Here is a 13,953-nt window from a genome sequence, read left to right as displayed (position 1 = left end):
AAAAAAGAATTGACAACTGTAACCAAGACATATTTATGTTTTATCAAACCAAAGTATGAATTCATCACTGCACTGAGCAGTGGACTAACCAATATGTAGATATTTGTTTATTAATATTTTATATTAATTTATTTGCTGGCTTATATGCTTAAAAGGTCTTTGTTTTAAATGCAGGTGATCCAAGGACATATGACCCAGATTTCAAGGGGCCTGTTTCCAACAGGTAAGCAATTATTTTTGGGGGAATGTGCTTTTTTAAACATACACAGAAAGCTTTGGGGATGGGGGAGATACTATTTTCCAATCAATGGAGAATTATGTCTACTGTGAGGAGACAATGACTTATTTCTGCTTAAATGTCACCTTATTTACACAGGGAAAGTACAGAAAATAAATCTTTCCATGAGTCATGAATATCTTCTCCTGTTAGCAAATTAACTGCCTTATATTATTAAACTAAGTGTTTGTACTTTTCAAAAAGAGAAGCGAAAAAAATGCTTTATGAGATTTAACCACTTTGTAGAGAAGCAAACTCATTCAAGTAGTTGTTTTATGTACCTGTTTACTCTGGGACTCACCAATGCAAATGCAGAGTTGCCATGCCAGTTTCTTCCACACCAAGTATTTGTGCTGCTCAGCTTCCAAGATCAGGGTGCTTTCTCAGAAGCAGTCATTCACCAATGCATCGTGTGCACTTTAGGATAGTTTAAAATGCTCTAGGGAAATATGTGCTCATCTCAGCTGCTGCTTCCTCCCCTCTCCAAGGTTCTGTGCCATTTTTAAATTAGCCAGTAATTCATAGTCCTCTTATTATTTATTTTAGCCTCTATTTGCAAGGTTTTTGCTAATCACAAAGTGGATTGTGGAGTAAAATGGCTACATATGGAGGGAAGACTATGCAGTTGGTGGCTGTTTTTTGCTTAACTTTGATTTCTGGCAGTTGTATGTCATAATGAACCATGATGTGAACTAGCGATCAGCATGCTCATTTGCACGTGCCAACCATCAGTATGTACATTAGCATTTACTGTTATGTCCCTGTAATAGCCCAGCTTTAAAAAGATGTATATTCAGTTTGTTCTAATTTTGTGAAAAAAAAAAACAAGTCATTTGTTTCAGGTTACTCATTTAAAGGCATACTTAGAATAAAGGTGCCTTCTTTAAAATGAATCCAAAATCTCTCCATTCTCTCCATGGTAACACCATAAATACATTTCGTTGTCTAGTATACAAACAGCCTCATTCAGTGTGGTGGCTACTTTTACTATCATTACATCCATTTTACAATAACTTATTTGTAAGCATCAAATATAGCCTATTGACTTCAAGAAAACTTCAGGTATAAATCAGATTCAGCAGTAATCATAATTATAATAAATAGGCTGACACATTTAGAAAGAGGAAATACAGATTACACGTTTCTAGGCCATAGATAAGAAAGCAGAATTAGGCCTGGCTGGTTTTAGGTGTAGTAAAAGAGGTGAGATCTCCTGTCTTCCATTATGTAGAATTTAATGATGGAACCGGGTCGTTCAGGTAAAGTCTAAATGACTGTGATAATCACTGTGAGGAAAGTAATTTACTTTTACCTGGGGCCTTTTGTGATGCCTCCGGTACCACAAAGACCTTCAAAGGTGAACTGGTCATTCTGTGGGCAGACCTTCCTCTGCCTTCAATCCAACAACAGAGGAAAGCATTGTAAAACCATGGGGGCATAACTACAGGAAGACGTAGTTGGCCCATTTGTAACTTTTTTCGGCAGCAGGGTTCTATACTGTCCTTACTGGGAAAAAAATTGGGGTGCTTAAGGAGCAAGTAAGAAGCCCCCAGTTCTCCATATTGCCTTTAGCAGCAGGACTGGCTTTAATAACACCCTGTGCTTACATCATGCAGCTCTCCTGAAAAATCCAAAATGTTATTGGATAATCAGACAGACTCTTACAGCATTCTCTGCTTGTCAGTCCACTATGTTCTGTTTTCTTCTCTCAGTTCACAAGGGAAGTATTTTGTGCCTAGTCACCACACAACTGTATTTGTTTTGAGAAAAGATGAAGGGGTAATGGTCACGCATAGGAGAGGTGAACTCATGTCTCATTTTTTCCCATCTACCAAGAACTGGGTGTATGAGAGCTATTGTCCAATAACCAAGGAAAGATGATTTTGGTAGTTTAAGGTGTTTCCCCAGGCCCTTTTCACAAAGTAGGTATTCAGGCCCCAAGATTTCTCCCTGATATTCAACAGAATCAAAAAATGATTGATTAGTTAAAAAGGTATTCAGAATTACCCTTGGCATTAGACATTGGAAATGAATATGCATAGAAAATTAAGAAATAAAAGCTTTCTGATAAGATGCTACATGAGAAATTCATCTCATAATGTAGACCAAACTAAATTTTATTGAATGGAGAATTGGTATGCTTTCTTCTGTTAGGTAAGAACCATGTAATCCACTGTTTCTCTTCCTGTACTGCCTTGTAGGAAGCCTACTGATAAGCCCACTTATTTTTGAGGATAAGAACATCCCATCTTTGTGTTATTACCGACTAGTGTAATTCTTCTGATAGAGTTAGGGGTACTATACACATTTATTTAAGGAGTGAAGGAAAGAAAACAAGAATGGGAAGGAAGCAGTGTGACATAGAATCCAGGGATAAATAAAAGGATGAACTTCAAAGGAGGCTGAGTAATGGCTATAGCATTATCACAATTGAGACAAAATAGTCAGCATGTGTAAGTGAGGCTTCACTTATGGGTTTAAACTTTACAACTTCTAAGTCTTTATTTAAAGTTCTTGCTAAGATGCTATCTGAACCCTCTACCATTTTCAGATGCCATTGGTGTGATATTGGTTTCATATTCCTAAACAAGATAGTCTGCTAACAGAAAAGTAGTAACAGAGTTCTCTGAGCTATTTGCATTACTAGGTCTCACGGAATACACCTCATACTATTTCTCAAGTCAATTAGTTTTTATAAAGTGTCTACAGGAGGCATGACACTGCATACAATGTGGATCTAAGTACGCTGTGTCAAGGGAGGTCAAAGATTTACAGGTCCCTCATACAAAAAGTTCAGCCTATTCTATTTATCTCTCTTTTTATATTAGGGCAAAGTCATTAAAATGTTATGACCATTTACTTGACCTGTGGTCCAAGTCTAGGAAAATAAAGTCCAAATTGCTACAGTTGGCATCCTGTAATAAAGGCCACATGTTATCATCTCGGCTTTTAGAGATGGAGTTTGTTTCATTTGGTTTTAAATAGAATAACTATCCTCAAAAAAGGATGCAATTTTAAAGAATGCTGACATTTTCAAGCATAGCTATGAAAGAAATAATCATATGCTGGCGGGCACGGTGGCTCATGCCTATAATCCCAGCACTTTGGGAGGCCAAGGCTGGCAGATCAGTTGAGGCTGGGAATTTGAAAGCAGCCTGGCCAACATGGTGAAACCCCGTCTCCACTAAAAATACCAAAATTAGGTGGGTGTGGTGGTGCGTGCCTGTAATCCCACCTATTCAGGAGACTGAGGCAGGAGAATCTCTTGAACCCAGGAGGCAGAGGTTGCAGTGAGTTGAGATCACGCCACTGCACTCCAGTCGGCAACAGAGAAAGACTCTGTCTCAATAATCATCATCGTCATCATCATCATCATCATCATCATCATCATCATCATCACCACACTTTTTACAAACAGAATGTCATCCAAGGAATGGGTGCCATAACCAGTGGTATACTAAGAAAAAATGAAAAGCTAGACGTCATTATTAATTACTCACACAAATATTGAATCCACATCTCTGTCCTCCAAGGAAAATTACACACCAGATGACAAGATCCCACATGCATATGATAAGCTAAAGAGCAAGCACAAGTAGCGTGGGCTGTGCACCAAATGTGTGGTCCACAGCAACAGGGGAGGAAGGGCACTCTGAGGCTGGGGTCACAGGCACTGATTCCTGGGCAGGGTCACAGAGAAAGGAAGACTTCTAATTTATGGGAAGCACTTTTCCAAACTTAGGAATTTGGAAAATAGCACTGCTTTCTAAGGGTTAAACTAGAAATTAACATGTAATTAAAGTAGAGATGTAGGTAGTTACCATAATGAGACCTGTAAGGCTTCTAGTCCAGCAAGTCTTGATGATAAATTTATTCAATCTATTATCATATCTAAAGAGAAGTAAAAATGATGATCAAACAACTCTGTCCATCTAAGAACTCTCCAGATTAGGGCACCAAGCCAGATTGATACAAGGATCCTATGTAAGGATCCTGCTGTCTTGACCACAGGCTAGCAGAGCTGGATGCCATCAAGCATTCTATTCATGTAATTCCCCTTGTTCTGACTCCACACTCATCAAGCAACCTTTTGATAATTAGGTTTTTCATTTAGTTTGCCTACCGGGAGGAATGAACTGGTCAGGGCAACATGAACATCAGTTCGGCTCAGCAATTAAATTTCTCAATGTAAATTATTTCATTGGCATTCTGATTTTAGACATCAGTCTCTTGTGAGCTTTTTTAGTGCCAGTCATCATCCCTGAGTTGGAGTAATTCTAGGGCATGACAAAATCAATATTCAGACCCTGCAGAAATGTACATAACTGGTTTGGCTCAGCAGAGTTTATTCAAGGGTTTAGAGAACTCAAAGACTGTTTAGGCAGACATGTTAAGACAAAATTATGTAGGGCTTTGAATACCATGCTAAAGAATTTGGAGCTGATTCTTAGGCAATGGGAACTCATTGGAGAAATTAGTATTGGGGGAGTGGTGTGACATCATCTAAACTGTTACTCACAGGTCTGCTATGTACAGCTGTTCATAGTGGAGCTCATGGCTTAACTGAAGAGTCAGCCAAGCAAGCAACTAACTACAACACGGTATTATAAGTGCACAGACTACTCTTGGAGTGCCAAGGAAGAATTTCTGCAATTCGCTCTAGGGATGATCAGAGGGTATTTTTCAGAAGAGAGAATTTTCCATTAGACTTTAATGTTATTTCAAGATTTCCCCCTTATACAGGTGTTTTAGTTAAAATAAATATATCAGTATTTCAAAAAGCCTCAGAAGTATATTTATATTTCTGACTTTCTACTTGATAGTGCTACCTGGATATGCCATGGGTATCCTAAACTCAACATTTTAAAGCCTGAACTCATGAGCTCCTTTGCCCTTTATACCCTTCCTCCTCCTTCTCATGGTGTTTCCTCCCTTGGTGAATGTAACTACAGTCAAACTAGTTGTTAAACACAATAGTGCTAGATTCTTGCTTCTACCCTGAATATACAATTGTCCTAAAAACCTTGCAGATTTTGTCTTCTTTTTACCTCTTAGAACTCTGCTTTCCCTACAACTGCCTGAGTCGAGGCTTTAATAATCTCTCGACTGAGTTACTGAAATAGTCTTTTAAGTGATGTCTTGCTTTCCTTCTAACCAACTCTGTCCTGCAAGAATTCTATCTTTTCCAGGATTGAGTCCATCCTTAATTTTGAGGCCAAGGTGACAGTTTATTTAGGCATTCAGCAAATATGCATTATATACTAGGGACTTTTCTCAGCCCAGAAGACACACTGATGAACAAAACAGACAAGCTTCTGGCTTCTCATAGACTTGAGATTCTAGATAGGACATCAATTATATAAGCAAGGAAATGAATAAAGCTACTTTCAATAGTGATAAATACTGTAACATAAATACAATCAAATGATATGGTTGAGAGTGAAGGGGGAACTGGGTTATTGTTAAGGGCTCTTGGGCACATGGCAGATAAAAGTTGGATGACAAGAGGGGGCCAGCCATGCAAAGATCTGGGGTCAAAGCATTCATGCAGAAGATAACAAATGCAAAGTCCCTGAGATGGACACATGTTTAGAATGTTTAAGGAATGGAAACAAGTCAAGTGTGACTACAATGAAAGGGTAAGTGTTCTCAGGCTTTCATACTTTGATGTGTACTATTGGCTATTCTTGGAATGTCTTCAAGTATGAGTGCAATGCTCACCTCTGCTTTGTGTTTTTTCTATATTCTTCTTACTCCTATCAGTACTAGACACACTGTCCTTTTTCCAGAGCTCTCATCAATAACTATTAATTTCACTGATCACATTAATCTCTTTATTATCTGCCTCTCCTATTGAACTACAAACTCTGTTGGGGAGGAACTTTCCTTAGTTTATCTTTGCGTTTCTAGCACATAGCACAGCGCCTGGCACAGAGAAAGCATAGTTAATTAATACTTTTTAAAAAATATCGATTTAAAGGTGGCTACAGAGTTTTAGGTTATTTTCATAATTATCAGGAATAACTTGTAGGCAGTGATATTTTAAAGTGCAAAAAACATAGAAAAAAGAACAAGCTCACATATTGAGGAATAAAAGAGGCCACAAATATTAAAGATGAGTGTTAGCCTGTATCTTTCTGTGGAAAAGAGACACGCTGATAAATAATTAATCACATTAGGCCTTTTGCTCCATTCCGAATGAAGAATATAAATGCCAGGTTTAGAGTACATCTTCAATTCACATTTGAATTCTGAACAATTAGCCATTTGGGGCAATTATTTACTTTTATTTCTCTTCATTTCCTTCTACACTTGAGACTTCATAAAAAAGTTTTCAAAGGAAGTGCTATTGATATAGGCTTTTTATTCCAAACTATTTTACAAATCAAACTGGTTCATAACCTCTGTTTTGGTTTTTTTTTTTTTTTGAATATTAGAGACTTTTAAACCCCAGTTTAATTGTATTTAGAATTGTCTCTGAAATTACAATGTACTACTCTGGAAAGAGTTCCTGGGCACAAGAGGTATTCAATCTAAGACAGACTGGCCACATGGCAGGGATGGCAAACATAGGATTAAGTCATGAGACCAAGGTTAGACTGGATGTGCTCAAAGGACCATTTAGTGGTTTGATTTCAGCTCACCAATAACAATGACAAAATGGTGACAAACATGCTAATGATGCTGATGACGAAGATTCTGCAGTTGCTCCTCTACTGTAGCTGATGATAGCTGCAATGATGGCTAACATTTATTGAGCTCTATCCATGCTCAATTATAAGCATTTATTTTATTTATTTATTTATTTATTTATTTATTTATTTATTTTTTATTATACTTTAAGCTCTAGGGTACATGTGCACAACATGTAGTTTTGGTACATATGTATACATATGCCATGTTGGTGTGCTGCACCTATTAACTCGTCATTTACATTAGGTATATCTCCCCCCGCCCCCACAGTAGGCCCTGGTGTGTGATGTTCCCCTTCCTGTGTCCAAGTGATCTCATTGTTCAATTCCCACCTATGAGTGAGAACATGCAGTGTTTGGTTTTCTGTTCTTGTGATAGTTTGCTGAGAATGATGGTTTCCAGCTGCATCCATGTCCCTACAAAGGACATGAACTCATCCTTTTTTATGGCTGCATAGTATTCCATGGTGTAAATGTGCCACATTTTCTTGATCCAGTCTGTCACTGATAGACATTTGGGTTGATTCCAAGTCTTTGCCTCCAGCTTTGTTCGTTTGGCTTAGGATTGTCTTGGCAATGCGGGGTCTGTTTTGGTTCCATATGAACTTTAAAGCAGTTTTTTCCAATTCTGTGAAGAAAGTCATTGGTAGCTTAATGGGGATGGCATTGAATCTATAAATTACCTTGGGCAGTATGGCCATTTTCACAATATTGATTCTTCCTATCCATGAGCATGGTATGCTCTTCCATTTGTTTGTGTCCTCTTTTATTTCACTGAGCAGTGGTTTGTAGTTCTCCTTGAAGAGGTCCTTTACATCCCTTGTAAGTTGGATTCCTAGGTATTTTATTCTCTCTGAAGCTGTTGTGAATGGGAGTTCATTCATGATTTGGCTCTCTGTTTGTCTGTTACTGGTGTATAAGAATGCTTGTGATTTTTTGCACATTGATTTTGTAACCTGACACTTTGCTGAAGTTGCTTATCAGCTTAACGAGATTTTGGGCTGAGACGATGGGGTTTTCTAAATATACAATCATGTCCTCTGCAAACAGGGACAATTTGACTTCTTGTTTTCCTAACTGAATACCCTTTATTTCTTTCTCTTGCCTGATTGCCCTAGCCAGAACTTCCAACACTGTGTTGAATAGGAGTGATGAGAGAGGGCATCCCTGTCTTGTGCCAGTTTTCAAAGGGAATGCTTCCAGTTTTTGCCCATTCAGTATGATATTGGCTGTGGGTTTCTCATAAATAGCTCTTATTATTTTGAGGTACATTCCATCAATACCAAATTTATTGAGAGTTTTAGCATGAAGGGCTGTTGAATTTTGTCAAAGGCCTTTTCTGCATCTATTGAGATAATCATGTGGTTTTTGTCTTTGGTTCTCTTTATATACTGGATTACTTTTATTTATTTGCATATGTTGAACAAGCCTTGCATCTCAGGGATGAAGCCCACTTGATCATCGTGGATAAGCTTTTTGATGTGCTGCTGGATTCGGTTTGCCAGTATTTTACTGAGGATTTTTGCATCGATGTTTATCAAGGATATTGGTCTAAAATTCCCCTTTTTTGTTGTGTCTCTGCCAGGCTTTGGTATCAGGATGATGTTGGCCTCATAAAATGAGTCAGGGAGGATTGCCTCTTTTTCAATTGATTGGAATAGTTTCAGAAGGAATGGTACCAACTCCTACTTGTACCTCTGGTAGAATTCGGCTGTGAATCCATCTGGTCCTGGACTTTTTTTGGTTGGTAGGCTGTTAATTATTTCCTCAATTTCAGAGCCTGCTATTGGTCTATTCAGGGATTCAACTTCTTCCTGGTTTAGTCTTGGGAGAGTGTAAGTGTCCAGGAAATTATCCATTTCTTCTAGGTTTTCTAGTTTATTTGCGTAGAAGTGTTTATAGTATTCTCTGATGGTAGTTTGTATTTCTGTGGGGTCAGTGGTGATATCCCCTTTATCATTTTTTATTGTGTCTATTTGATTCTTCTCTCTTTTCTTCTTTATTAGTCTTGCTAACGGTCTATCAATTTTGTTGATCTTTTCAAAAAACTAGCTCCTATATTCATTGATTTTTTGGAGGTTTTTTTGTGTCTCTATCTCCTTCCATTCTGCTCTGATCTTAGTTATTTGTTGCCTTCTGCTAGCTTTTGAATGTGTTTGCTCTTGCTTCTCTAGTTCTTTTAATTGTGATCTTAGGGTGTCAATTTTAGATCTTTCCTGCTTTCTCTTGTGGGCATTTAGTGCTATAAAGTTCCTTCTACACACTGCTTTAAATGTGTCCCAGAGATTCTGGTATGTTGTATCTTTGTTCTCATTGGTTTCAAGGAACATCTTTATTTCTGCCTTCATTTAGTTATGTACCTAGTGGTCATCCAGGAGCAGGTTGTTCAGTTTCCATGTAGTTGAGTGGTTTTGATTGAGTTTCTTAGTCCTGAGTTCTAGTTTGATTGCACTGTGGTCTGAGAGACAGTTTGTTATAATTTCTGTTCTTTTACATTTGCTGAGGAGTGCTTTACTTCCAACTATGTGGTAAATTTTGGAATAAGTGTGATGTGATGCTGAGAAGAATGTATATTCTGTTGATTTGGGGTGGAGAGTTCTGTAGATGTCTATTAGGTCTGTTTGGTGCAGAGTTGAGTTCAATTCCTGGATATCCTTGTTAACTTTCTGTCTCATTGATCTGTCTAATGTTGACAGTGGGGTGTTAAAGTCTCCCATTATTATTGTATGGGAGTCTATGTCTCTCTGTAAATCTCTAAGGACTTGCTTTATGAATCTGGGTGCTCCTGTACTGGGTGCATATATATTTAGGATAACTGGCTCATCCTGATGAATTGATCCCTTTACCATTATGTAATGGCCTTCTTTGTCTCTTTTGATCTTTGATGGTTTAAAGTCTGTTTTATCAGAGACTAGGATTGCAACCCCTGCTTCCCCCCCCCCCCCCATTTGCTTGGTAGATCTTCCTCCATCCCTTTATTTTGAGCCTATGTATGTCTCTGCATGTGAGATGGGTCTCCTGAATACAGCAAACTGATAGGTCTTGACTCTTTATCCAGTTTGCCCATTTGTGTCTTTTAATTGGACAATTTCGTCTATTTACATTTAAGGTTAATATTGTCATGTGTGAACTTGATCTTGTCATTATGATATTAGCTGGTTATTTTGCTCATTAGTTGATGCAGTTTCCTCCTAGCTTCGATGGTCTTTACATTTTGGCATGTTTTTGCAATGGCTGGTACCGGTTGTTCCTTTCCATGGTTAGTGCTTCCTTCAGGAGCTCTTGTAGGGCAGGCCTGGTGGTGACAAAATCTCTAAGCATTTGCTTGTCTGTAAAGGATTTTATTTCTCCTTCAGTTATGAAACAGTTTGGTTGGATATGAAATTCTGGGTTTAAAATTCTTTTCTTTAAGAATGTTGAATATTGGCCCCCACTCTCTTCTGGCTTGCAGAGTTTCTGCCGAGAAATCTGCTGTTAGTCTGATGGGCTTCCCTTTGTGGGTAGCCCGACCTTTCTCTCTGGCTGTCCTTAACATTTTTTCCTTCATTTCAACTTTGGTGAATCTGACAATTATGTGTCTTGGAGTTGCTCTTCTCGAGGAGTATCTTTGTGGCATTCTCTGTATTTCCTGAATTTGAATGTTGGCCTGCCTTACTAGGTTGGGAAAGTTCTCCTGGATGATATCCTGCAGAGTGTTTTCCAACTTGGTTCCATTTTCCCTGTCACTTTCAGGCACGCCAATCAGACGTAGATTTGGTCTTTTCACATAATCCCATATTTCTTGGAGGCTTTCTTCATTTCTTTTTATTCTTTTTTCTCTGCACTTCTCTTCTCGCTTCATTTCATTCATTTGATGTTCAATCACTGATACTCTTTCTTCCAGTTGATCAAGTCAGTTACTGAAGCTTGTGCATTTGTCACGTAGTTCTTCTGTCATGGTTTTCATCTCTATCAGTTCGTTTATGGTCTTCTCTGCATTGATTATTCTAGTTATCCATCCTTCCATTCTTTTTTCAAAGTTTTTAGTTTCTTTGCGCTGGGTACGTAGTTCCTCCTTTATCTCTGAGAAGTTTGATTGACTTAAGCCTTCTTCTCTCAACTCGTCAAAGTCATTCTCCATCCAGCTTTGTTCCGTTGCTGGTGATGAGCTGCGTTCCTTTGGAGGGGGAGATGAGCTCTGATTTTTTGAATTTCCAGCTTTTCTGCACTGCTTTTTCCCCATCTTTGTGGTTTTATCTGCCTTTGGTCTTTGATGATGGGATGTACTGATTGGGTTTTGGTGTGGGTGTCCTTTCTGTTTGTTAGTTTTCCTTCTAACAGTCAGGACCCTCAGCTGCAGGTCTGTTGGAGTTTGCTTGAGGTCCACTCCAGACCCTGTTTGCCTGGGTATCAACAGCAGAGGCTGCAGAAGATATAATATTGCTGAACAGCAAGTGTTGCTGTCTAATTCTTGCTCTAGAAGCTTCGTCTCAGAGGTGTACCCGGTTGTGTGAGGTGTGAGGTGTCAGTTTGCACCTAGTGGGGGATGTCTCCCAGTTAGGCTACTCAGGGGTCAGGAACCCACTTGAGCAAGCAGTCTGTCCATTCTCAGATCTCAACCTCCGTGCTGGGAGAACCACTGTTCTCTTCAAAGCTGTCAGACAGGGACATTTACATCTGCAGAGGTTTCTGCTGCTTTTTGTTTAGCTATGCCTTGTCCCCAGAGGTGGAGTCTACAGAGGCAGGCAGGCCTCCTTGAGCTGTGGTGGGCTCCACCCAATTTGAGCTTCCTGGCATCTTTGTTTACCTACTTAAGTCTCAGCAATGGTGGGTGCCCCTTCCCCAGCCTCACTGCCGCCTGGCAGTTAGATCTCAGACTGCTGTGCTAGCAATGAGGGTGGCTCTGTGGGTGTGGGACGCTCCAGGCCAGGTGTCAGTTATAACCTCCTGGTGTGCCGTTTGCTAAGACCCTTGGTAAATTGCAGTATTAGGGTGGGAGTTACCGGATTTTCCAGGTGTGTGTCTTGGTTTCCCTTGGCTAGGAAAAGGGATTCCCTTCCCCCTTACACTTGCCAGGTGAGGCAATGCCTCACCCTGCTTCAGCTCTCGCTGGTCGGGCTGTACCTGCTGACCAGCACCAACTGTCCGACACATCCCAGTGAAATGAACCTAGTACCTCAGTTGAAAATGCAGAAATCATCCGTCTTCTGTGTCGCTCGTGCTGGGAGCTGGAGGCTGGAGTTGTTCCTATTTGGCAATCTTGGGCACCCCCCATCCCCAGAACCTCTTTCAGACATTTTTACAACACAAGACTTACATTTTTTAAAAACTTTGTGTTCTTTTTTCTATAGGTTTTTAATCATAATTTTCTATGATAATGAGCCCCACCTTCATATATTTAAATCCCCTCTACAGTTAGAAAAACATACCAATTATTTCAACAAGAAGCAAATATGAGAACGGCATACATTTAGGAGACAGCACAATGTTGTCACAATGATTTGAGATGTCTACTTGGTAACAACACTTTAGAATTTATAAGAATGTGTGGTGTGTGTCCACATAGTGCTTTCTGTGCTTATCACTAAGGCCTAAAGCTGAACTTTTTCTTTTGTGCTTTGGCATCAAGAGTTGAATCACAGAGGCAGTGAATCTCAGGATTGGAAAAGACTTTGAGGTCACTTAATCCAACTCCTGTATATGAATGAACCCCTTCTTCAACATCCGTAATAAGTGGCTCTTTATTCTTTCTTGAATCTTTTCATGATAGTGAACTTACCACCCCTCCAATGCTTCAGGTAAAAATAAATGATTTTACTAAATTTCAGACAGATTTTCCATCTTCTTTAATAATACTTATTTTCAGTATTGTGACACCTACCAATTTGTTTAGTATATTCTTTTGTGTAAAAAGAAAAAGAGGACAGCTATGGAACATTCAGGCTTTCTTTTCTATTTACTTATATACCTATATGCTGCCTCTTTCTAGAAAGGATCTTAAGTGAAATGACTTAAAACATCTGGATGCCATAGAATTATTAAAATGAAAATAGAAATTCAAAGTCCTAAAAGAAATTCTTGAATCAAGACTAATATAGTAGCTGGAATTGAAATTAAATTGATCAGTGGGTTTCCTACATATCAATATAAAAAGAAAAACATAGTGGATTATACAGTTCTTTTTATCAGAATAAAATATACTAATTATTCAGTATATAAAGATTTTTCTTAGTTTTAAATTACAAGAGGCATTTTTCATAGAGCATCTTTTATGTGCATTCATGGGAATCTGTTACATGCCCCATGTCTTCTAGGCACTAGAGATACTGTGATGAGCAAGACAGGTAAAGTGGCTGTCTTCTTGGAAGAGGGAAGAAATAGGGCAGAAAACATCTGAGAAATGAACATAAGTATGAGGAAGAGAGTACAACAGAGTGATGTACAGTGCCTATGTAGGGGAGGGGAAGTGTTAATTTAGATTTGGTGATGAAGGGAGATTTCTTTGTGGAGGCGACAACTGAAATGAGACTTGAATGATAAAAGGAGTAGGCCGTGTGGAGTCTGAGGATATAGCATGTCAAATAGAGAAGGCAAAATGAAGAGTCGCTAAGGCAAGAATACACTTAGTTCAGGGAGCAGAGAGGCCCCTGTGAGTTCAGCATGGTGGATGGGAGTGGGACTTGGGTAGTGGGTGGGTAGAGATGCTCTGCAAGCTAAGCATGTTTATAGTGAGTGCAGTGGAAAAGCCATGTGAGGGTTTTAGTAGCAGAATTAGCTAATCTGTTTCTAAAACTCATCCTGACTGCTCTGTGGAGAATTTAACTGTCCAAAATCAGGAGCAAGGAGATTCACAGGAAGCTTTTGCAGTTGTCTAAGTGAAGGAGTCAGTCACTTGAAAGAGGGTAGTGGCAGTGGAGATAGAGACTTGTATAGACTCAAGATATGTTTTGGTGGTAGAGGGAGCAGCAATTACTGATGCAATTGGGTGTGAAAAGCAAGAGAAAA

General features: G+C 39.1%; 1 protein-coding gene across 1 annotated transcript in view; it reads left to right on the top strand.

The window, feature by feature from the left end:
- SLC44A5 (solute carrier family 44 member 5) overlaps window positions 1–13,953 on the top strand; it is a 406,025-nt gene that overhangs the window by 262,687 nt on the left and 129,385 nt on the right. The window contains exon 4 of the mRNA XM_030942323.1: window positions 175–223. Within this exon, the coding sequence (XP_030798183.1) occupies window positions 175–223 (49 nt within the window). The remainder of the gene's footprint in view (window positions 1–174; window positions 224–13,953) is intronic.

This window comes from Rhinopithecus roxellana, chromosome 12 (assembly GCF_007565055.1).
Source record: "Rhinopithecus roxellana isolate Shanxi Qingling chromosome 12, ASM756505v1, whole genome shotgun sequence".
NCBI classification, from domain to species: Eukaryota; Metazoa; Chordata; class Mammalia; order Primates; family Cercopithecidae; genus Rhinopithecus; species Rhinopithecus roxellana.
Note: the sequence above shows the minus strand (reverse complement) of the source record. Positions and strands in the feature narration are given on the sequence as shown.